The 26,109-nt window shown below is 43.6% G+C and overlaps 1 protein-coding gene across 3 annotated transcripts in view; it reads right to left on the bottom strand.

Moving 5' to 3' along the window:
* The window catches only part of Ilrun (inflammation and lipid regulator with UBA-like and NBR1-like domains), a 46,257-nt gene extending 21,187 nt beyond the window's left edge, over positions 1-25,070 (bottom strand). For all 3 annotated transcript variants that reach the window (XM_090355847.1, XM_090355849.1, XM_090355846.1), the window contains exons 1-3: positions 24,731-25,070; positions 7,172-7,326; positions 2,423-2,620 (exon numbers count right to left, since the gene is read on the bottom strand). In XM_090355847.1, coding sequence (XP_090211973.1) covers positions 2,423-2,620; positions 7,172-7,326; positions 24,731-24,888 — 511 coding nt within the window. In that variant the 5' untranslated portion in view covers positions 24,889-25,070. The remainder of the gene's footprint in view (positions 1-2,422; positions 2,621-7,171; positions 7,327-24,730) is intronic.
* Positions 25,071-26,109: the final 1,039 nt, after the last annotated feature.

Raw genomic sequence — 26,109 nt, 5'->3', positions numbered from 1 at the left:
GACAAGGCAAGGTACAACCATAACAAACACAGACACACTCTCATGCAAAACTAGTACTTAAATGTTATACTTAAACGTTTTCATACGCAGTTTTGAATTAGCAAAATTTGTAATATGAGGGGGTTTCATTGTGGTATTTCCATACATGCACACAGTGCAAAACAATAAACCTTTATTTAACACTAAATATGGCATGCTAATTAACTGTGTGACAGGTCAGAGGCTCTGAGTTACACATTCAGTTGATCTCATAACCAGTATGATGCAACCTTTAAAAAAGAACAATTCGATAGCAAAGCCATTCCATACTTTATCATCATTCTAATAGACATCATTATTGTCAAATGCATAGTTGTTTTTTTGTTTTTCTTGGTCAGTTGTATGATTTGAATTCGGCCTGGGCACTTTTCCTGAGCTCTTCAGCTCAAGGCTTCTGCTCTACCCCTGGAGCCACAGAGCCACTTCTGGTTTTCTGGTGGTTAATTGGAGATAAGAGTCTCAGGGGGGCCAGGAGTTTGGCCTAGTGGTTAAAGTGCTTGCCTAGCATGCATGAAGACCCGGGTTCGATTCCTTGGTACCACATACATAGAAAAAAGCCAGAAGTGGTGCTGAGGCTCAAGTGGTAGAGCTCTAGCCTTGAGAAAGTCCAAGGACAGTGCTCAGGCCCTGAGCTCAAGCCCAGGACTGGCAAAAAAAAAAAAAAAAAAAAAAAAAAGAGTCTCAGGGACTTTAGTGCCCAGACTGGCTTTGAACTGAGCTCCTCAGATCTTTGCCTCCTGAGTAGCTAGGATTACAGGTGTGAGCCACCATACCCAACTCCAAATTACGTTTATTCCTACTTTTGTCTTCTTCTCCGTTTATTTAAAAAATCCTTTTCTAAGCACACAAGTCCAACATACTCAGCTCCAAGGCACATGTTTCATTATTATACTTCAGAAAACTTAAATGTTTATGAAAACTGGTCTTAGAAAAGCCATTATCAGCTAGGCACCAGTGGCACATGCCTGTAGTTCTAGCTACTCAAGAAGCTGAGATCTGAGGATCGCACAAAGCCCATCCAGGCACAAAAAGCTGTTAACCATGCATGCACACATGCCCCCGCCTTCCTAACCCCCCACCACTGCTGCCACCCTTAAATGATTAAATTTCAAAGCTATCCAAAAAACAAAACACCACTAGAGTATGAACCAAAAGTATACAAATCAACAGATTCAAATTGGCTTCTTTTTTTGCTGTTGGTAGTGGCTGTGGGCTGTTGTTCAAGCTAGCGCTCTTATCACCGGAGCCACAGCTCCGCTTTTGGTTGTCTGGTGGCTAACTGGAGAAAAGAGTCTGCTCAACTTTCCTACTTGGGCTGGCTTTGAATTCATATTTAGCTTTGATTCTTATATCACACAGCACCCTGAATGGTTAAAATTACAGATGTGAGCCCCTGGAACCCAGCTTACACTGGCCTCTTAACATCAATTTTGGACACTGTTGAAAAGTACTTAAATACAACACTGACAAAAAGCTTAACAATTAAATATTGTATTACTTTTGCCCTTTCCCTGCTAGAAGCAAAGAGGTTTTTTCCCTAATATTTCACTATGAGAACTGCTAACAGCAAAACTCAGAAAAATGGAGCTGGGAATGTGGCTTAGTGGGAGAGCACTTGCCTTGCATGTATGAAACCCTAGGTTCCATTCCTCAGTACGACATAAACAGAAAAATCTGGAAGTGGCACTGTAGCTCAAGTGGTAGAGCATTAGCCTTGAGCAAAAGAAGCTCAGGGACAGTGCCCAGGCCCTGAGTTCAAGCCCCAGGACTGGCAAAAAAAAAAGGGAAAAAAAAGTAAACAAAAAATTGTAGAAGGAGACATAGTATAGATCACTGTCAAAATGCTTGGCAGTTAAGGGGAGAGCAGGTGCAGTGCATGTCTGCAATCCCAGCATTCAAGGAGCTGAGGCAAGAGGATTAAGAGTTTGAGGCCAGCCGAGGCTACACAATGGGTTTTGTCAAAAGACAAAACAAAACACCTACATAAACAAAAATTAATAAAAAGCAAATAAGGAAAAATACTAGATATTAGTAGTTTTACAAATTATTAGACTGGAAGGAAAATATACATTGTGTGCAGTTTCAATTGTATATGACTCATGTCTAGAGACTTCTGCAACAGTCTACCTTTAGTACTCATAGACTGCCTACCAAGTTTATATAATAAAATTAGCAACAGTACTAAACCATCATTCACAATGCTAAGTACAATATCTCATACATATCACGAGCCCGTTAGTCACTAAATTCAAGTAATTTACCAATGTGGGTATAAGAAGCCATACTTTATTTATGCAAGTTCACAGGCTCTGTGAATAATACTAGCAATGTCAAAAGATGCTGTTTTAATTCCTTCGCCTTGGGTACAGGAAGACACACTCACCTCCATAGTAGAGTCCTGTAGCAGTGCACATCCGCCACTGTCCCTGATACATTCCTGCTCTGCTAGGGCTGCACATCTGGACGCTGACATCTGCAATCTCTTGGGGCTCTAGCGATCTCACCATCACCATGTTCACATGTCCAAATTGGTCTCCCCCAACATATTTAAGACAAACCCCTGGAGGCCAAGCTTCTGCCCCTGAGTTCAAGCAAAACAGAAAAAACGTTAAGCAACCTGTGGTCCCATGCTTGGTATAGCTAACTTTCCAGTGAAGAAGCCTTTATCTCTCACATATATTTCCCTGAATTACATAATAAGGTCTTACATGACTCAGCAAAAAGGACTGTCAAAAACAACCTCTGACCTATAATTTGTCTTCATTAAACTGTGTATATGGCAATGACAAAATAGTTCCTCAAGAAGTTGAGTGGGGGCTGGGAATGTGGCTTAGCGGCAGAGTGATTGCCTAACATGCACAAAACCTTGAGTTTAATTCCTTAGCACTACATAAACAGAAAAAACCCAAAGTGGTGCTGTGGCTCCAATGGTAGAGTGAACAAAAAGAATCTTAGGGACAAGTGCTCAAGTCCTAAATTCAAGCCCCAGGACTGGCAAAAAAACAAAAACAAAAACAAAAAAAACAGGTGTCTCAATTGACCTAAAAAAAAAAAAGCACACCCACATACCCACCAAATTCACAGACTGTAAGATAAAGGTCCATAAAAAACCACTGAGGGGCCAGACTGGCCAGAAAAAAAAAAAAAACAAAACCCACAAAAATACATTGAAATGGCGGGCACTGGTAGCTCACAGTAGAACAGACACCTATAGGTGTCTACCCTAGCTACTCAGGAGGATGAGATCTGAGTATCACGGTTCAAAGTCAGCCAGGGAAGGCAAGTCCATGAGATTCTCATCTCCAATTTACCATCAAAAAAAAAAAATTTGGAAGTAGAATCCAGGTGTCTGTGCCTCTTGGCGGTAATCCTAGTTATTCAGGATAATCCTAGTTATTCAGGAGGCTGATATCTGAGGATTGTGATTTATATCTCTACTTAACCACTAGAAAACCAGAAATGGCACCGTGGTTCAAGTGGTAGAGGACCCTTTGAGCTAAAGAGGTCAGGGACAGAGCCTGGGCCCAGAGCTCAAGTCCTACCATAGGGGGAAAAAAAAAAGGGGGAGGGAAGTGGAACAGTGGCTCAAAGTGTTTATAGAGTGCTAGCCTTGAGCATAACAGCTCAGGAACAGTGCTTAATCCTGATTTCAAGACCCATGACTGACCAAAAAAACACCATGGAGATGAAGTGACTACTCACACTTTTGGGAGACTGCTGTCTCTATTAAAAGTTATCATATGTACCATATGTCCACTGGCACTTGAAAGTTTTAACCTGACAAAGTTAAAATAAGGCTAACCAATGGCAGGATATATCTGTATATTAAGCAATTGGGAGGTTGAGTCAGGAAGATCATGAATTCAAGGCCAGTCTGTCCACACAACAAGTTCTACCGGTCCATGCTACTCAGTAAGCCTCTTTCTCAGTAGTAATAAAGACAAGGTAGGCATTGGTGGCTAAAGCCTGTAGTCATAACTACTTGGGAGACAAATCAGGGAGATCAAAGTCAGCGCAGGCAGAAAACAGCAGAAATAAACAGCACAAAGCCAGACTGGAGGTATGGCTTAAATGGTTACAGCATGAGCCTTGAGCAAAGAACAGAACCAGAGGGACCAGAGGGAAAGGCACTGGATTCAAGGCCTAGTACCAACATTAAAAAAAAAAAAAAAAGGGGGAGGGAGGGCGCTAGGAGTTTGACCTAGTGGTAGAGTGCCTTTCTAGCATGCACTAAGAGCCGGGTTTGATACCTAGGTATCACATACATAGAAAAAGCCAGAAGTGGCGGTGAGGCTCAAGTGGTAGAGCTCTAACCTTGAGAAAGCCCAAGGACAGTGCCCAGGCCCTGAGCTCAAGCCCAGTACTTGCAAAAAAAGAAAGAAAGAAAAAAAAAAAAAAGAAAAAGAAAAAGCCAGGAAGTTGGCTTAGTGGTGCAGTGCTTGCCTTGCATGCAGGAAGCCCTGCTCTCAGTACCATGAAAACATAAAAAGCGGAAGTGGGCTACGGCTCAAGTGGTAGAGTGCTAGCCTTGAGCAAAAGAAGCTCAAGAACAGGGCCGGAAGTTTGGCCTAGTGGTAGAGTAGAGTGCTTGCCTAGCATCCATGAAGACCTGGGTTCGATTCCTCGACACCACATACATAGAAAAAAAAAGCCAGAAATGGAGCTGAAGCTCAACTGGTAGAGCCTTGAGGAAGTCTAAGGACAGTGCTCAGGGCCTGAGCTCAAGCGCAGGACTGGCAAAAAAAAAAAAAAAAAAAAGAAGCTCAAGGACAATGCCTAGGCCCTGAGTTCAAGGCCAAGACTGGCAAAAACAAAAACAACAACAACAACAAAAAACAACTATAAAACTATTTTACACAAACCAGATTTTATCTTAAAGTAGGTAGAATGTTTGCTATCCTGTTAACTATTTAATATTCTGGTATACAGCCGAACCCTGCTAACCCATACCTGTAATCTTAGCTACTCAGGAGGCTGATATCTGAGATCTTGGTTCAAAGCCAGCCCTCAGCCCAGGCAGGAAAAATCTATGGGACTGATCTCCAATTAACTGGTACTGTGGTTCAAACTGATAGGGCACTAGCCATCAAACAAGAAGTTCAGAGACAGGGCCCAGGCCATGAGTTCAAACACCATTACCAAAAAACAAAAATATCCTGGTATTTGAAGTGGTATCGTTCTGTCTACTTAAGAGGTGGAAATCTGAGGATCAGGGTTCAAAGTAGTCCAGACAAAAAATAAAAAATTAACAGCAAAGGCTAGGAGAGGTGACTCACACCTGTAATCCTACCTACTCAGAAGGCTGAGATCTGGGGATCTTCATTCAAAGCCAGCCCAGACACTACAAAGTCCATGAGACTCAACTTCAATTAACCACCAGAAAACTGGAAACTGTGGCTCAAGGGGGTAGGTAGGGTGGTAGCCTTGAGCTGAAGAGCTCAGGGACAATGCCCAGGTCCAGACAAAAAAAATAAATTAACAGCAGAAAGCCAGCAGTGGAAGTTTGGCTCAAGTGGTAAAGCACCAGCCTGGAGAAAACAAACAAGTAGGAGACCCTGAGTTCAAGCCCTAATACACAGAAAAACAGACAAAGACAGACAGACAGACACACAGACACAGACACAGACACACACAGACACACACACACACACACACACACACACACACACACACACACACACACACACAAAGAATTTAAAGAAAATCAGACTTAGACCAAGAATTTCAAGGGGGAAAAATGTTGCTATTTTCCTGTATTACCATATGCCTTCCATATTAACAATGAGCCACTGGTAGCACATAAGGAAAAGGAAGCTAATGAATACGTTATAAAGCCACAGATATCCTGTGTCACCTTCAACACTGGGTCTTGGTCTATAGAGATTGGCTGTATCAGTGACATACAGAACATTCTTTCAGGAACAGTAACTTAGGGCTGGAAATTTGGCTGGCTCAGTGGTAGAGTGCTTGCCTAGTATGCATGAAGCCCTGGGTTCCATTCCTTGGTACCACATAAACAGAAACATCTAGAAGTGGCACTGTGGCTCAAGTGGTAGAGTACTAGCCTTGAGCTTCTAGACCCTGAGTTCAAGCCCTAGGACTGAGAAGGAAGAAGAGGATCAACTTTTAACTTACAGAAAAAGGTAATTAAATCTGATACATTAATTCTTCCCTCATACCCCCCCACCCTTCCCATCTCAGTGTCCTGAGTAGCTAGGACTTACAGGCATGAATACTGGCATGGAGCTCATCCATTCGTATATAAAAGGTTAGTTTAACGAGTCTTTTCCCTCCCTATGAACCTGATTACAAATCATTGACAAGGAAATTTATATCAACCAAATCAGAAATAAAGATGATGGAGCCAGGTGGGGTGGATCATGCCTGTAATCCTAGCTACTCGGGAGGATGAGATCTGAGGATTGTGGTTCAAAGCCAGCCTGGGCACTAAAGTTGGTGAGATTCTTATTTCCAATTAACCACTAGAAAACAGAGAGTGGCCCTATGGCTCCAGGGGAAGGGCAGTAGCCTGAAGCTGAAGAACTTAGGGACAATGCTCAGGGCCAGGGTGGTACCCTTAAGATGAAGAGCTTAGGGGCTGAGCCCAAGCCCAGAGTCCATGCCCCACAAAAAGAAAGAAATTTGCCGGGAGTTTGGCCTAGTGGTTAAAGTGCTTGCCTAGCATGCATGAAGACCCGGGTTCGATTCCTCGGTACCACATACATAGAAAAAAGCCGGAAGTGGTGCTGAGGCTCACGTGGTAGAGCTCTAGCCTTGAGAAAATCCAAGGACAGTGCTCAGGCCCTGAGCTCAAGCCCAGGACTGGCCAAAAAAAAAAAAAAAAAAAAAAGAAATTTACCAAGTAAGCATGTTATATTAATTAAAAACAAACACTGAAGGACTGGGAATGTAGCTTATTTGTAGAATGCTTGCCTGGCATGCATGAAGCCCTGAGTTCAATTCCTGAGTACCACATAAACAGAAAAATCTGGATGTGGCACTGTGGCTCACGTGGTAGAGTGCCAGCTTGAGCAAAAGAAGCTCAGGGAGAGTACCCAGGCCCAGAGTTCACGGACTGAGGGGGGGGTGGGGGGGAAACTGAGCAAGAGAGAAATGTCCATTATACTCTTACCAGAATTCTGGATTCTCCAAGTTTTTATAAACTGAGTATCAGGAGGTATTGACTCTCCTTCTCCTATGGTGACATCTTCAACAAAGGACATAGAGGGTACGCTGATATTTGGGCTTTCAAAGTCATAATAGGCGCCAATTGCTGCTTGTAAGTTCCTACAAATAAAGAGAAAAGAGGAAAAGACTTCAGTCCTGCCTGAAGGATATTATCCTTACTGCCAAACTAAAGAAAAAACTTGTTTCATGGAGTTTGTTACAGAATCCAATTCTGACATGTAAAGTATCAAGTCTTCAAAACTATCGATTATGGAAGGATTGAGGGAAAAAAAATCCACCAGGATTAACAGGTATGTCTATCACTTCCTTATTAAGGTACTCATCTAGGAAGGAACCAATTATCATTAGCATCATGAAGAAATCTGTTATGCATAAGGTTAGCACAACTGGGAGGGGTAGTTCACTCCTATAATCTGATACTCAGGAGGCTGAGATGGAAGACTGGCTGAGACAGAAGGTTCAAGAGTTCAAAGCCTGGGTTACAAAGTGAGAGAACCTAGCCCAACGCAAAAAAAAAAAAAAAGGAATAGAAATGTGGATCAATGATAGAGTGCAAGACTTGCAGAAAAAGGCAAGCAAGGGGCCGGGAGTTTGGCCTAGTGGTTAAAGTGCTTGCCTAGCATGCATGAAGACCAGGGTTCGATTCCTCGGTACCACATACATAGAAAAAAAGCCGGAAGTGGTGCTGAGGCTCAAGTGGTAGAGCTCTAGCCTTGAGAAAGTCCAAGGACAGTGCTCAGGCCCTGAGCTCAAGCCCAGGACTGGCAAAAAAAAAAAAAAAAAAAAAAAAAAAAAAGGCAAGCAAAAGCATGACATCCTGACTACAAGTCCCAGTGCAAACACAAAAAAGTGTAAGGAAATCATAAGAACTCTAACTATGGAATTTAATTAAATTCCACATATAAAGGCATTCTAACTTGAAAGAATAGTATATATTCATGAGCAATATATATAAACACACACACACACACACACACACATATATATATATAAAATAAAACTAAAAAATCAGGTCAGTAGTTTGGCCTAGTGGTAGAGTGCTTGCTTAGCATGCTCAAAGACCCAGGTTCAACTCCTCAGTACTACATACATAGAAAAAGCCAGAAGCGGTGCTGTGACTCAAGTGGTAGAGCTCTAGCCTTGAGAAAGCCCAAGGAAAGTGCTTAGGCCCTGAGTTCAAGCTCCAGGACTAGCAAAAAACAAAACTAAAAAAATATTTCATCTCTTCTTTCCTCAACCCCCAAAAATTCATGGATAGCTATTCATCTTACTTTTTTTTTTTTTTTTTTGCCAGTCCTGGGCTTGAGCTCAGGGCCTGAGCACTGTCCTTGGACTTTCTCAAGGCTAGAGCTCTACCACTTGAGCCTCAGCACCACTTCCGGCTTTTTTCTATGTATATGGTACCGAGGAATCGAACCCGGGTCTTCATGCATGCTAGGCAAGCACTTTAACCACTAGGCCAAACTCCCGGCCCACTCATCTTACTTTTTAAAATACCCTTCTACAACTTCCTTGTGCATATACAAGCAAATAAAATACACAATCCTATTTCCCCCTTAAACACAACTGATCTCATGTTATATACCACCTCTGGCTTTATGCCCTTAATACTAGGTCCTGATGATATTTCTGTCAATGCACAATGAATATTCTCATTGTTTAGCAGTGGTATTCATTTTACATATATATCATTATTTAACCAATTGACTTGAGTATTTCTAACCTTTGACACTTCCATAGACAAGTTTAAATATGTATTGTTCAGTATGTGCACATATGTCTTCAGGAACAACTCCTATAATGTGATAGTGTTTGATCAAAAGAGGGTAACTATTTGTGATTTTTTCACAGATACATCCAAATTTTCTTCAACAAAGGCTATATAGTAATAGTGCCTCCAAGAATGTGTGCATGGCAATGCCTAGTCTACTTGCTCATCCATAGTATTTTTTTCAACATTCTAGAGTTTTGTCAACCTCATTTGTAAAATATATTATCTCAGTAAGACATTAAAGTGTTTTCCTTGGCATGCAGATATTATATGCATACAAGTACATGCTTCACATACACTAGGTCCTGGATTCAGTAAGAAGAGAGAGCCCAACACAGCTGCTCACTCCTGCAATCCTAGCTACTCAGGAGGCTGAGATCTGAGGATCACAGTTCAAAGATAGCCCAGGCACAAAAGACCGTGAGACTCATCTCCAATAAACATTAGAAAAGTGGAAGTGGAGCTGTGGCTCTAGAGGTAGGGCAATAGCCTTGAGCTGAAGAGATCAGGGACAGTGCCCAGGCCCGGAGTTCAAGACCCATGACCCACCCAACAAAAAAAGGGAAGGGGTATATATATAGGTAAATATAATAAATATACTTTATATATTTAAGTGCTACTTTTAATTACTCACACAGCTTCCATTTTTAGAATGTATTACCAAGTACATAAACCCAACTCTTCCTCAATGGATCAGAATCTTATCACTGACTGCTCGCTTCTACATTCATCAATGCCAGGAAAAAGGCCACAAAAACAATTTAAGTAAGCTATGTTCATTGCAGAGATCAAAGAAATTTTCAGTAAGTACATTAACTGCTTCTCTTCTGTACTACTCATGTCAGTGACATCATCACAATTCCCACATCATCATCTCCAATTCCCAAAGCAGACAACCATCTAAATTGCATGTTTCTAAACATAAGCTAATGAATCCAGTGACTGGTTTTAATTATGCACAAACATAGCAAGAAACCAGCTCAAACAGTACATAATTGTTCTGTACAAATATTTTTCTAGGGGGTTGCAGAGGCAGGGGTTATCTAGTGCTCCCGGTATTTTCAGCTACCAAAAAAGAAGGCTATATTTTGAGCAGCTACCTCAGTTGACCTTATGCAAGAATGGCCTGTTACATTAGCCAGTGAGTAGAACTGCAACAATACCAACTACCTGCCCATATACGTGTGCAAGATAAAATTACATGGCGCAGAGGCTGGTCCAGGGGCCAAAAAGGCACCTGTGTACTCACTATTTGATACTAAGGCTTAAACTCAATCTTCCTAGCAGTTTCCTACCTGGTTTATCATTATCCAAGACCATGTATGTGCAAACATATGCATTTATGCATGCATGCATACACATAGACAAACCTGAAAAGTTGATCCTCTATGACTCACAGAAAGGCTCAGAAATCCATCTGGAATCAGTTCTTCTCTTAATAATTCTACTTTGCAATGTGTTCTTTTGAAAACATTTTGCAGTAGCTGCATACAGATAATTTTTCTGCTTCTGGTCTCCAGCAAATAACCTGCTAAATTGTTTTCTGTTCACTTGGCTGTGAAATAATACTTGGGAACAAGAAACTATTTGAACCTTCAGGACAACTGCTAATTCTCATCTGCAGCAGACTACTGCAACAGGAACACATGGAAAAGTCAAACTCCCCTTCTAGGCAGGTTCATCTCCTCATCCTGTCTCCTTTTACTCTAACCCTTATCCCACAACAAAGAGAACAAAACTGCTTGTTTGAACCTGTATTTTTACAGGTATGGGGGGGACGACAATTTTCCCAAATGCAAACAGAAACTGAAAGTAGTGAACTGGAGTTCTGGCAGGCGGCTTGTGTGGAGGATGACAAAGCAAATTCATTTTCACGCACCAGGCAGTAAGCAGACTTTGACCCAGTGGTGCTCTAAACTTAGCAGGCAGGTACACAGTGCCTTCAGACAAGATCGCTTAGATTCCTGCCTCACTGGGCTGAACAAGAGCAAAAACAGACTAAAGATCTCTAAGTCACAAACAGAAAAGTAGCCTTAACATGTACTCCAACTGAAAACAACATGGCTATTATTAGCAAACAAGAATTTCTAGTAAAATGGAACAGGCCAAAGAGACCAGAAAGGAAAATACTGGCCCTGTATTCCATCCACCTTTAACTCCCAGGTTCCTTCAGTGTTTTTGCTCAAAAGCAGTTTCTAATTGGCTACTAGCCTGTTAACAGAACTAGAAGAACAAAGGGAGGCATGAGGCTGAGAACTGCCATGAATGCTGGCTGCAACAGTGTAAAATTCTTAGTGCTTGGAAACTATAGACTTGTGGTAGTTTAAACAGTAAATGCTTTGCAATGTAGATATTACCACATATAAAAAAAACAATAGTAAGAGTATCAAGTATTTGGAGTCAAGTTCCTACTCTGAGCTGTCAGGCTTTGTGCAGAGGGGCTAAGTCTCAAAGCAGTTTACTTATCTGCAAAACTGAGTGGATGCCACCACCTCACCAATGTGTGGAAATGGTTGCAATGGTCCGTTATTCATTCAACAAATATTTAATGAACACTCATTCATGTGTTAAACATTTGGTCTGGGATCAGAGATAAAAGACAGGGTTAGAAATGTGGCCCAGTGGTAGAGTGCTTGTCTAGCATGCATGAACCCCTGGGTTCAATTCCTCAATACCATAGAAAGCTGAAAATGGTACTGTGGCTCAAATGGTAGAATGCTAGCCTTGAGCAAAAGAAGCTCAGGGTCAGTGCTCTGAATTCAAGCCTCAAGACTGGCTACAAAACAAACAAGTATGACCTGCCTCCAAAACAGCCTATCAACCAAAAGCAGCTCTTCAAGGTGAAAAATGGGCTTGGTACATAACAATGCCAATTGTACTAATTAGGTTTACCTGACTAAGAAGAAATTGGTTGGTTTTCTACCTTTTCGCTACTATGTGTAACCATAGAATACTGTGATAACTACCATTCTGCAGACAGAATCCAATCCATTCTGGTGATATGATACACAAGACAAAAATTAACTGAGCAAAAATTTCCTTTCTTTCCAAAGCAAGAGATCTGAAACTTCTGAAGATCAGATTATATTTTTGCTGTATTCTTACAACTAAATTCTCTTAAGTATAAGACCCTAACAAATACAAGGTAGTTAGCCCATTCCAAATAACTTCTTACAGCAACTGCTCCCCAAATTATTATCTACTCTCATTATAAAATACATCTGATAAAAATTTAGGAAGAGAAAGATAAGGGGTGACATTTTTTTTTTTTTTTTTGCCAGTCCTGGGCTTGAGCTCAGGGCCTGAATACTGGCCTTGGACTTTCTCAAGGCTAGAGCTCTACCACTTGAGCCTCAGCACCACTTCCGGCTTTTTTCTATGTATGTGGTACCGAGGAATCGAACCCGGGTCTTCATGCATGCTAGGCAAGCACTTTAACCACTAGGCCAAACTCCTGGCCCCAAGGGGTGACATTTTTATTTATTTATTTTTGCCAGTCCTGGAGCTTGAACTCAAGGCATGGGCTCTGTACCTGAGCCGATCTGTGCTCAAAACTGGCACTTTACCACTTAAGCCACAGTGTCACTTCTGCTTTTTCTGTTTGTGGAGTACTAAGGAATCAAACCCAGGGTTTTGTGTATGCTAGGCAAGCACTCTACCACTAAGCCACATTCCCATGACCAAGGGTGACATTTAAAAACAAAGTCTGGGCCCAGGAGTTTGGCCTAGTATTAAGAGTGCTTGCCTAGGCCGGGAGTTTGGCCTAGTGGTTAAAGTGCTTGCCTAGCATGTATGAAGACCCGGGTTCGATTCCTCGGTACCACACACATAGAAAAAAGCCGGAAGTGGTGCTGAGGCTCAAGTGGTAGAGCTCTAGCCTTGAGAAAGTCCAAGGACAGTGCTCAGGCCCTGAGCTCAAGCCCAGGACTGGCAAAAAAAAAAAAAAAAAAAAAAAAAGAGTGCTTGCCTAGCATGCACCAAGGCCCAGGTTCAATTCCTTTGTACCACATACATGGAAAGAAGCCGGAAGTGGTGCTGTGGCTCAAGTGGTAGAATCTAGCCTTGAGAATGCCCAAGGACAGTGTTTAGGCCATGAGTTCAAGCCCCAGGACTGGCAAAAAATTCTACCTCTAAAGGAACCAACAAAAATGAGGGTTGGAGGTGTGGCTCAAGTGACAGAGCAACAGCAAACTGAGCAGGTAGAATGAAGCCCTGAGTTCCAATCCCTTTACCATCAAAATTTTTTTATTTTGTTCTTTCTCCACCGCCCCCCAGTCCTGCAGCTTGAACTCAGGGTCTGGGCACTTCCTTGGAGATCCCTTCTTTTGATCAAGGCTAGTGCCCTGCCACTTGAGCCATAGCACCACTTCCTGCTTTTATCTGTTTGTGTAGTACTGATGAAATGAACCCATGGCTTTGTGCAAGCTAAGCAAGCACTCTACCACTAAACCAAACTCTGGGCCTCAAAACTTATGTCCTGAAGCTGGGAATGTGGCTTAGTGGCAAAGTGCTTGCCTAGCATGCATGAAGTACTGGGTTCAATTTCTTAGTACATAAACAGAAAAAGTTGCAGGGCCAAGAGTCTTGCCAAGAGGAAGAGTGCTTGCCTAGCATGCAAGAAGACTCAATTCCTCAGTACCACATACAAAGAAAAAGCTGAAAGTTCAAGCTCCAGGACAAGAAAGAAAGAAAGAGAGAGGGGGAGGGGGAGGAGAGAGGGGGAGGGGGAGAGAGAGAGAAAGAGACAGAGAGAGAAGAAAGAACTGCAAGTGGCACTGTGGCTCAAGTGGTAGAGTGTTAGCAAAAGCAGCTCAGGGGTAGTGCCAAGACCCTGAGTTCAAGCCCAGAACCAGCTAAATAAATAAATAAATAAATAAATAAATATTGAAGGGAGGAAGAAAGGTAAACAAAATAGCTATAATATTTATGTGAAAAGTAGACTACAAAGTAGTATATGGGCAGGGGCCAGGAGTCTGGCCTAGTGGTAAGAGTGCTTGCTTGTCCTAGCATGCACCAAGACCCAGGTTCGATTCCTCGGTACCACATATATATATACATAAAAAAAAAAAAAAAAAGGCTGGAAATGGTGCTGTGGCTCCAGTGGTAGAGCTATAGCCTTGAGAAAGCCCAAGAACAGTGCTCAGGCCCCGTGTTCAAGACCCAGGACTGGCAAAAAATAAAAACAGCAGTATGGGCTATATCATTTTCTTTAATTGTTTGGTCAGTCATGGGGCTTGAACTCTGGGCCTGGGCATTGTCCCTGAGCTGTTCAGCTTCAGGCTCCCAAGCTACTCCTTGAGCCACAGCTCCACTTCCAGTTTTCTAGTGGTTCATTGGAGACAGAGTCTCATAAGCCCAGTGTGGATGCTCATGCCTGTAATCCTAGCTACTCAGGAGGCTGAGATCTGAGGATCAAGGTTCAAAAGCAGCCCTACTCTTGAGCCTGAAGAGTTCAGGGGATCATGCCCAGGCCCAGGAGTAGGGCAGTATCCTTGAGCTGAAGAGCTCAGAGACAGTACCCAGACCAAGTTCAAACCCCATGACTCAAAAAAAAGAAAGTGTCATGGACTTTGGAGCCCAAGCTGGCTTCGTACAGCAATCCTCAAATCTCAGCCTCCAGAGTAGCTATGATTATAAGATGTGCGCAACAGCACCTGGCTTTTTTATTTGCCAGTTCTGGGGCCTGAACTTAGGGCCTGAACACTGTCCTTGGGTTTTCTCAAGGCTAGAGCTCTACCACTTGAGCCACAGCACCACTTCCAGCTTTTTTCTCTGTATGTGTTACCGAGAAATCAAACCCAGGTCTTCATACATGCTAGGCAAGCACTCTATCACTAGGCCAAATCTCGGCCTGCATTCATAGTTTTTAAAAAACATCTGTGCATCTACATGCCTAAACACAGTTGATAATCATGATTAGAGGTTTACTGTGCTTGTCCAAGGGCTTAACTCAGGACCTGGATTCTATTCTTGAGCTTTTCTGCTCTAAGCTTGTGCTAACACTTGAGTTTTAGAGCTCCACTTCTGGCTTTTTGCTGGTTAACTGGAAATTAAAAACGCAAAAGACTTTCCTTTGCAGGATGGCTTTGGACAGTTATTTTCAGCTCTCAGTCTCTCAGTGTAAGCCACTTGTACCTGGGCCAGTGATTAGTTTTGAATACTATTACAAGTAGATTTATTTTCTTTCTTAAACAATTCTAAACTTCCTAGGGTTTTATATCCAGCACTATGTTTACAATAGGACAGAAAAAAACAAATTTCATTCACAAGACAATTCTCTTTCTGGAAAATAAAAGCTAAATTCAATAAGCTCATAAAAGATGACAACAGATTTTGAGCACATCAAAGTATTCATTAGAATTGACAAATGCAAATTAAAAGCACATTAACCTATGAAATTGAAAGGCAAATTTACAATATGCTGCAATGATGAGTTGTCTAAGAAATAGTCACTCATTACAATAGTTTCAGAAATACAAATAGAGTCCAGACTTCAGGAGGAATTAAGTATTTATGAGTACTACAAGTCATGTTTATATCCAGCTAGGCAACCCTGAGCCAAGCAATCAAATTCTACATATGAATTCTAAGGAAATATGGATGCAGGGCAAAAATTTGGCTGTAAGGATGTTTAGTAACAAATTTTTACTGCTAAAACTGAAAACAAGGGGGCTGGGAGTGTGGCTAAAGTGGTAGGGCCAGTAACTAACAAGCACGAGGCTCTGAGTTCAAAACCCAGTGAGCCAGCAGATGGAAAAAGGAATACTGGACCACTTGGTGTAATAAAAGCAATTTGCAGGGAGTGATTAAAAACAGTAGGGTGCTTGCTAATGGCTCTTATATACCCAGGAGCTTGAGATCTGAGGATTGAGATTCATAGCCAGCCCAAGTAGAAAAGTCTCCATAAGATTCTTATCTCCATGGAGAGAGGAAGGAGGAATGGGGGGGAGGGGGGAATCATCTCAAAAAAAAAAAAAAAACAAAAAAAAAAAACCAAGTTGGCTGGGCAAAGTGGCTCACACCTGTAATCCTAGCTACTCAGGAGGCTGAGATCTGAAGATCAAGGTTCAAAGCCAGCCTGAGCACAAAAGGACCTGAGACTCATCTCCAATTAACCTCTAGAAAAACAGGAACTGAGGTTTGGCTCAAGGGTTGGGCCTTGAGCTACAGAGCTCAGGGACAGTGCCCAGGCCCAGAGTTCAAGCCCCATAACCCACCAAAAACAAAACAACAACACACACACTCACAGAAGTTGTGCTGTGGCTCAAGTAGCAGAACACTAGCCACAAAGAGGTGCAGGAAAAGCACCCAGGCCATGAGTGTAAGGCCCACAACTGACAAAAAAAATCTGGAAAAAAAATACTTTAGATACCAATAAAAAATAAATTATTCTAAATATACATATGGAATACTTAAAGCCTTTAAAAGCAGATAGGGAGGATCTTATTAAGAATGGAAAAATAGGTTTGGAGGCATGGCACAGTTGGTAGTGTACCAGCCAGTGAACAAAAGTATCAGGTACTAAGTTCAAGTCCTAGTCTCAGGATTAAAAAAAAAAAAAGAATACCGAAGCACTCCTGCTGGCCTTGACCGAGACTGTGGTCCGAGGATCTCTGGCCTCCAGGAGCTGCTCCTTACCTTGTCAGAGGACTGACAAGGGACCAAGACTGGTTGTACGACGTCAGATCTCACACAGCTGCATCCAACAACTGACTCCCAGGCCCTGTTCCACCTCCAGACTAAGAGATGTCAGAGAGGTGAGGCGAGCAAGTGTGCTGGATAGGCAGGACAAAATTAGGCAAGTTAGGGACAAGAATATAGTAACTATGTTAACTCTGCTAAGTTATGTGAACTAAATAAGCTACATTGCACCATATTACCTGATGAAGTGGACTGGGACCCCAATAAAGTCACAAACTCTGGCTGATAATTTAAAAAAAAAAAAAGAATAGACACTGGACACCAGTGTCTCACACCTATAATCCTAGCTACTAAGGAGGCTTATATATCTGAGAATGGCAGTCCAAATCCAGCCAGGCGGCCAATGAGATTCTTATTTTCAATTAATTAACAGAAAAGCAAAAAGTAAAGTCAAACTGTGGCTCAAGTGGTAGAGTGCTAGCCTAGCCTTAAGAAGCTCAGGGAGAGCACCCAATCCCTGTATTGAAATCCTAGGACCAGTGTGTGTGTGCGCGCGCGCATGAAAAAAAGTTCATAAGAGTCTATTACTTGGGGCTGGGAGTTTGGCCTAGTGGTCGAGTGCCTGCCTAGCATGCACGAAGACCCGGGTTCGATTCCTCAGTACCACATATATAGACTGTGCTCAGGCCCTGATCTCAAGCCCCGGACTGTCAAAAAAAAAAAAAAAAAAAAAAAGAGTCTATTACTTGGGCTGGGAATGTGGCTTAGGGGTAGAATGTTTGCCTGGCATGCATGAAACCCTGGGTTCAATTCTTTAGCATCACATAAATAGAAAAAGCCAGAAGTGGCAGCTGGGAGCATGGCCTACTGGTAGAGTGTTTACTTAGCATTCATGAAGCCCTTGGTTTGAATCCCAGGTACCACATGCACGGCAAAATCCATAGAGATACTATGGCTCAAATGGTAGAGCACTAGCTTTGGAAAAAATTCAAGGCTAGGGCTGGGAGTTTGGCCTAGTGGTAGAGTGCTTGCCTAGCATGCAGAAAAACCTGGGTTCGATTCCTCAGTACCACCTACATAGAAAAAAGCCAGACGTGATGCTGAAGCTCAAGTGGTAGAGCTCTGGCCTTGAGAAAATCCAAGGACCTTGCCCAGGCCCTGAGTTCAAGCCTCAGCACTGGCAAAAAAAAAAATCCAGAAATGGTCCTGTGGCTCAAGTAGTAGTGGGCTAGCCTTGAGCAAAAGAGTATCAGGAAAAGTACCCAGACCCTTAAGTTCCAGCCCCAAGACTGGTGAAAGAGAGAAAGAGAAAAAGGAAGGAAGGGCAGAGAGAAAATGAATGACCAGAAAGCATTAAGTACTTTTTCTTTTATTTTGCCAGTCCTGGGGCTTGAACTCAGTGCCTAAGCATTGTCCTTAGGCTTTTTCAAGGCTAGAGCACTACCACTTGAACCACAGAACCATTTCTGGCTTTTTTCTATGTATGTGGTAACAAGGAATCGAACCTTGGTGTTTGTGCATGCTAGGCAAGCACTCTACCACTAGGCCAAACTCCCGGCCCCTAGCCCTTTATTTTTATGGAAATAGGGCTAGCTCCCACCCTTCATTTCTTTTATTTATCTTGCTGGACATGGTAGAGCTCCCTCCTGTAATCCCAGACACTCAGGAAGTAAGAGATTGGAAGGATTGTCAAATCCAGACAAGGAAAAAAAAAAATGAGCAGGACCACATCTCAACAAGACACCCATGATAGGTTCATACCTGTGATCCCAGCTACTTGGAAAGCACAGTAAAGAGGATAACTGCTCAATACCACCCCAGACAAAAAAAAAAAAAAAATCAAGACAATCTGAAAAATCACCTAAAAGCAAAACGGGCTGGAGGTGTAGTTCAACTGGTAGAGTGCTGGTTTAACAAGTGCAAGGTCCTGAGTTCAAACCCTACTAGGGAAAAAAAAAAAAAGCACAATGTGTATTATTGGAACATCAGGAGCTAGATGCTCCATAATAGGTTAGACTTTCTGACCTATTCAAGTGCAAACCCTTAGGCATAAATCACTATAGAGGGCCAGGAACTTGGCCTAGTGGTTAAAGTGCTTGCCTAGCAAGCACGAAGACCCAGGTTCGATTCCTTGGTACCACATATATAGCTGGAAGTGGTGCTGAGGCTCAAGTGGTAGAGTTCTAGCCTTGAGAAAGTCCAAGGACAGTGCTCAGGCCCTGAGCTCAAGCCCAGGACTGGCAAAAAAAAAAAAAAAAAAAAACAACACTATAGAAACTAAAGACAGTGCCATGTATCTCTAATACTCTGGGAGTCTAAGGCAAAATTCAAGTTCTAAGCTAGCCGGGGCTACATGAAATAAGCTCTCATTGTCCTACACTACTTGAACAGATATTTACTGAACATCTCTACAAAATATTAGATGCTTAGGGACAAGGATTTTTCTTTTAAAGAGTAAGGTCACAAAAAGACAACAGTGAAGTTCACAGAGTAAACACTACTAAAGAACTGTATTTAGTATGCCAACTCCAGAAAACAGGATTTTATAGGGCAAGAAGAAAAGAAGAGGGGCCGGGAGTTTGGCCTAGTGGTTAAAGTGCTTGCCTAGCATGCACGAAGACCCGGGTTCGATTCCTCGGTACCACATACATAGAAAAAAGCCAAAAGTGGTGCTGAGGCTCAAGTGGTAGAGCTCTAACCTTGAGAAAGTCCAAGGACAGTGCTCAGGCCCTGAGCTGAAGCCCAGGACTGGCAAAAAAAAAAAAAAAAAAAAGAAGAAAAGAAGAGCCTTCATTACAGAAGGAAAATGTTTACTACTGAGAATGCAAAGGTTTTAGTGGGATATAAGCAGCAGTCCATTTTGAAGGGACTAGTACAAGCAGGGTATCCAAATCTCACCAATGATACACACTGCAGCCAAAGTAATCTAGATGGTCCAAACCCATCCTGCCCTTTCCTAATTTCATTCAGGAAATATTATCTAACTACAATATGATGATGCTTTTCCATCTATTCTAAATCCTCCAAAACTTTGAAACTTAACTGAAAGCAATTTGCACATACAAGGAACAGACATCTTGGTGAATCCTAGGTTCTATGAAATTCAGTCTATTCCTGTTCTTAAGTTTTATTCAGTTAATTCACCAATATATACATGTTTCATTACCCTGCAACTTTCTCTGATAGTTTTTAGGTATATGTGTTTCTTATTAAAAAGTTAGAATAGGGCCTGGAGTTTGGCCTAGTGGTAGAGTGCCTGCCTAGCATGCACGAAGACCCGAGTTCGATTCCTTGGTACCACATACGTACCAAAAAGCCAGAAGTGGTGCTGTGACTCAAGTGGTAGAGCCCTAGCCTTGAGAAAATCCAGGGACAGTGCTCAGGCCCTGAGCCCAAGCCCAGGACTGGCAAAAAAAAAAGAATAGCACCTGCTATGCTTTTATGCTATTCTATCTGCTAAGGAGATACATATTTATATACATATAGTTAAATATTGGCTGCCTATTAATTTTTGCTTCCATGTATAGGAAAGAAGTAAATGAACCTTATCTGAAACGGGCACAGTGGCTCACCCTAGCTACTAAGGAGGCTGAGATCTGAGGATCATGGTTCAAAGTCAGACGGGGCACTAAAGAACCTGAGACTCTCATCTCCAATTAATCTCTAGAAAATTGGAAGTGGGGCAGTAGCTCAAGGGGTAGGTGGGTAACCTTTAGATAAAGAGCTCAGGGACAGTGCCCAGGCCCAGAGTTCAAGCTCCATGACCAAGAAAATAAAAGAAGTGCTCAGAAACAGCACCCAGGTTCTAAAGTTGAGACCCATAAATAAATAAAAAAAAAAAAAAGTTGAAATCTAAGGATCACAATTCAAAGAGATCCTAGACAGGAAGTCTATAAGCCTCTTCTCTCTAATTAACCACCAAAAAACAAGACTGAAGTGGAGAGTGCTACTAGCCTCGAGCAAAAAAAACTCAGGGAGGGGCTGGCAAAGTGGTAGAGTACTTGCTTAGCATGCATGTGTCTTGGGTTCAATTCCTCAGTAAAAGCCAGAAGTGGTGGGATGACTCTGTGATAGACAGCTAGCCTTTAGCAAAAGAAACTCAGGGACAGTGCCCAGGCCCTGAGTTCAAGGCCCAGGACTGGGAGAAAAAAAAGGCTCAGGGATCAGCACCCAAACCAAGTTCAAGCCCTAGAACTGGTACAAAATAACAAAAACAAAAAACCTGCTCCTAAATTAGATAAATATAAGTAGCTACACAATTTTGTCTACATTAATAACACATGGTGATGTAAGCCTGTAATCCCAGCATTTAGTAGGCTGAAAAATGAGGATATCAAGTTAAGAGACTACAGGGCAACCCCTATGGGGAGCAGGGGGAGAAGGAAAGGGGTGGAGGAGGGAGATAGTATTAAAAAAGCTAAGACTGGGCTGGAAATGTGACTTAGCCATGGAGTGCTTGCCTAGCATGTATGAAAACCTGGGTTTGACTCCTCAGTATTACATACACAGAAAAGGCTGGAAGTGGCACTAGGGCTCAAGTGGTAGAATGCTAGCCTTGGGGACAGTGCCCAAGCCCTGAGTTCAAGCCCTGTGACAGACTTAAAAAAAAAGAAAAAGAAAAAAGGAAGCCAAGCATGGTGGCTCACACCTGTAATTCTAGACTCAGGAGGCTGAGGTCTGAGGATCAAGGTTCAAAGCCAGCTCAGGAACAAAAAGACCTGAGACTCTTATCTCCAGTTAACCATCAGGAAATGGAAAGTGGGGCTGAGGCTCCAGGGGAGGGCGGTAGCCCTTAAGCTAAAGAGTGCAGAGACAGCACCTAGGCCCAGAGTTCAGGCCCCATGACCACCCCCCTCAAAAAAAAAATAGTATACTGATTTCAACTGCTTCAAAGCAGATGGTAAGCACTTGCCAAACATGCACATGGCCAAGGATTCAATGCTCAGCATCTTATACACACACCAAACAAACACAAGCACACACAGGGGTACACACACATACACACATCAAGGAGCTATTGGAAATTTACCTCAGTGATATAGAACACTTGTCTAGCATGCTCCACAGCCTAAAAACATATGTTTTAAATGGTCCACTCCTTTGTTCTTTTTTGTTTTTGTGCTGTTACTGAGGTTTGAACTCAGCGTCTAGACACTATTCCTGAGATTTTTGGCTCAACACTCCACCACTTGAGCCATAGATCCATTTCTGTATTTTTTAGTATTTAATTGGAGATCAGAGTCTTATTAGACTTTTCTGCTCCAGCTGGCTTCAAGTCTGGATCCTTAGATCTCTTCCTCCTGAGTAACTAGGATTATAAGAGCCACAGGTGCTGGTTGTTCTTGTTTCACTTTATTTTTTGGTTGGTCCTACTAGCCCTGGGCCAGGTCATTGTCCCTGAGCTCTTCAGCTCAAAGCTACAGCCTTACCCCTTGAACCACAGTGTCACTTCTGCTTTTCTAGTGGTTAACTGGAGATAAGAGTCTCACAGTCTTTAGGGGCCCAGGCTGGTTTTGAACCAGGATCCTCTGATCACAGCCTCCTGAGGAACTAGGATTACAGGCATAAGCCACAGATCCCGGCTGTTCTTATTTTATGTAGAAGAAACATGCTATCAGTATACATACTGGTCCATGTATTTATTTTTTTTATACTGTCCTGGGGCTTGAACTCAGGGCCTCAACACCGTCCTTGGGCTTTTTCCTCAAGGCCAGTGTTCTGCCACTTGAGACACACAGCACCACTTTTGGTTTTTCTATGTATGTGGTACTGAGGAATCGAACCCAGGTGTTCGTGCATGCTAGGCAAGCACTCTACCACTAAGCCAAACTCCTGGCTCATCCATGTATTTATTTTTAATTTAATCTACTCATTTATTTTTGACAGTCCTGGGACTTGAACTCAAGGCCTGGGCACTGTCTCGGAGCTTTGCTGAAGACCAGCACTCTACCATTTAAGCTTAGTTCCACTTCCAGCCTATTTATGTGGCAATGGGGAATCGAACCCAGGACCTGATACATGCCAGGCAAGTACTCTACCACTAAGCCCCATTCCCAGCCCCTGTTACATTTTTTAAGTTATTTTTTCTTTTCCATGCTGTGACACCTATTCCTTATTTTTCACATCAGGTAAAAACAATCCTATATGCAAAACACAACTCAAGAACAAAACTTTTTACACTAGTTTTGTAATCATAATTATACTAATAAACACTGGCTCTAAAAAACTAAAAAACTTATTAGAACAGTGAATTTTTTCCACAAAGGGGTAGGGAGAAAAAAACGTTCCTCCCCTACCAATTGAGCAGTATCAACATGCCAAGTTTCCTATAGTGAAATGGTGTAAACAAGGGAGAAAAGCACTGGGGGTGGGAAGTGGGCAGGCAAAAGAACAACTCTCCTCAAGATAAAACTATTTCCAGACTACACCAGAGTAATAGCTCTTCTCAGTGTGTTTTGTTGGTCAGAAAACTAAACTAAATTGCATTCCTTATTTGAGATCATCTGGATATAATAAGTGCAAGCAAAGGGCCAGAGGTGTAATCACTGTACAGCATTCAGGAAGCCCCGGGTTCCATATTGAATATGGCAAAACAAAGACACAAACAAAGCTCACAAACAACTCTCAAGATATCCAGGCATTCAAAACCTGTGTTTTTCAATACTGAACTATTCTGTCCCACTCCTGCCTAATGACTGGCTTTAAGGATAAAATACTAAAACCCACCAAAGATCACACACATACGAAAAAACCTTTACCATTTTAGCTCCACCGCACACACCTACAAGGCTCCCACTAATACAGGTAATTCAGAATAGGGCTGGATGATGGATGGGATAAAAACTAGGAAAAGCTGGCACTGCTTTAAAGCATTTAGTAATGCAAACAGAAACAAAATTCCACGTGTCAGGGAACTAAATGCCCAATACAGAGCAAAGGGCACTCATCCCCCATTGTTTTCTGTCCAAAGAAAGATTAGTTGCTTCACCTGAAACTTTTCAAAGGAAATCTAATGGTCTACACTTTCCTCACCCTGAGTGAACTCAACAGCCCCTACAGAACACGGGGAAGACTTGCTTATCAAAAACAGCAAATACTGCTTCACAAACCAAGAAACACTCGTTTATGGGTAATATAGCCTTTGACCCCAACTCAATCTTCCACAATCTAACTTCAAGCCAAAAATCCTTGGTTCCTAGCATAAATCAAGTTCTCCATTTTCCCAAAGTCTTATCAACCTCATTTTCTTTTAAAGTAAGCCCCTGTCTTCACTCCTATTCAGGAGGCCTTTCTTCAATTTCCCTCGTTGAACTCCTCTGCCAGGGCTCCAGCCAGTTCACAAAGTTCCCTCCCCCAAGTTCATCCCTTTCCCCCACTTTTCCAAGTTGTTTTTGTTTTTTTCCTCCAGGTTACATCCCAGAGAAAAACTGAATCGATCCCACCTCACCATAATCACTTTTCTTCCACCCAAAGAATCCTTTTTTCCTTCTCTCTCCTTGGGTGGACACACATAGCGCGCGCGCGCACACGCACACACACACACACACAGAGAGACACACAGAGACACACACAGACACACACAGACACAGACACACACACACACACGCGGCGCGCGCGCGCGCGCGATCTGTTCTCAACTCCAACTCCCTAATCTCTCTCTCCCGTGCCCCAGGTTCCTCCAAAGCACCTAACAGCCCGCCCTCCGCCGTCTCCTCCCCCAAACCCTGTCATCGTCAGCCCCTAATTCCAAATCCCATACCTAAAAAACCAATTTCCCGAGCTTTCCATTCTTCAGCCAACACCACACGTTTTCCTCCCCGTCTACCCACTCTGCCACCTCTCCCCTCTGCCCACGTCCCTGGGGCGCTATCTTCCGCAGAACCCCATCCCCTTCCTGCCTCTACAGCCCCCTAACTCTTCAGGTTCCCCGCCTTGCCCCCGGGACTCCCCCACCAGCCTCCCCGTCCCGGCTCGGAGAGCCGCCGCACTTCCCGCCCCACCGCCCCGGCTCGGGTGTCCCTGCCCTCCCCTGCCCTCCCCGCGGGGCCGAGGCCGCCACCGGCGCTGGCTCGGCAAGGCAGGCCGCCTCACCAGTTGGTCATGTCCAGGAAGAAGGCGCAGCCGGCCGGGTTGAGCTGGAAGCCGAGCAGCCGCTGGAACTCGGAGATGAGCACGTCCTTGTCGGTGGTGCCCAGGCAGCTGAACTTCTGCATCAGCTCCGGGTCCAGGTCCACGTCCATGCCCTCCATGGCGGGGGCCGGACGGACGCTCGCTTCCCCGCCTCCTCACTAGCAAGCTGCCGCCGCGCTGCCGGGCCCGGGGACCGGGAGGGGGCCCGCTGCTAGCCGGCGCGGCGACCCGTTCCCCCGAGGTAAGCCCCGGGCCTCTCACCCCCTCATAGGGGTAAACTCACTCAGCCACTCACTCACTCTCGCTCCCCCCCCTCCCACCCCCCCCAGCGCCGCTGCCTCCGCCGCCGCCTCAAGCTTCTCCGCCACCTCCGCCTCCTCCCGCGCCGCGCCCAGTGCGCACGCGTCGTAGGCCTAGACCCCGCCCCTTCCTCTCCCGAAGGCCCGCCTTCAGTGACGTCATAACCCCGTGACGTATACCGCGTGACCTCACCGCGGTGGAGCCAGGGGGGCAGGAAGTAGGCATAAGGAAGGTGCTGGCTGGACAGCGGTGGGCGGCTCTTGGAAAAGATCGTCTTGCACCCCGCCCCCACTGTCTAGGGGAAGAGCAAAAGCCTAGGGTTCCGGATATTCAGCTGCGCCTACCCCCCCCCCACCATCTTGCAGGTGAGGAGACTGAAAGGCCAGGCTGGGGCAGAGACTATGACAAGGTCAAGGCTGCGGAGTGCACTTACTCAGGAAGCAGTTTTCCCGGCCAGAGGTCTGAGCCTCACTCTGGAAGGACTTAGTTTGGAGAGCTCCTGTCCCAGAGGGAAGCAACTATAAACCTTTAGTCCCTGGCCACCCTTCCGGGCAATTTACCAACTATCTCTGGTACGCAGTAGTAGCATCTTCTCTCTAGATAATAAAAGAGACCTCAATGCCATCACCAATCACAGGTCCAATTGAACACCGCCTATTCCATCAGAACCAGCCTCTCTAAAAACACGTTAGATTAAGTCATGAGAATTTAGCCAACCTTGTTCTATCTTTAGCACCTATGGCAAAGTGTAACTGTATATTATGTATATTAACCCACTTGGCCCTGGTCAGAGTCCCATTTCAGTATGGCATAAGGAATATAGACTGACTACTCCACAATTAAAAGGTGTTTTGTAAACTTCACTTGTTTGAGGGATGGTAAGAAATGGCCTCTGGTCTTTGAGTAACTCTTTTTAGTTTACAAAAGAGGGAAGTGGAGTCCAGAGAGATTATATATCTTGTCCACAAATACAGTACACAAAACCCAGCTTTGTGATTCCCTAATGAAGTGTGTTTTCCTCAATAATTTCAATTGACCTA

This window comes from Megascapheus bottae, chromosome 22 (assembly GCF_031878675.1).
Source record: "Megascapheus bottae isolate mThoBot1 chromosome 22, mThoBot2.hap1, whole genome shotgun sequence".
Lineage (NCBI taxonomy): Eukaryota > Metazoa > Chordata > Mammalia > Rodentia > Geomyidae > Megascapheus > Megascapheus bottae.
The sequence above is the reverse complement of the archived record's forward strand: the minus strand, read 5'-3'. Positions and strand labels throughout refer to the sequence as shown.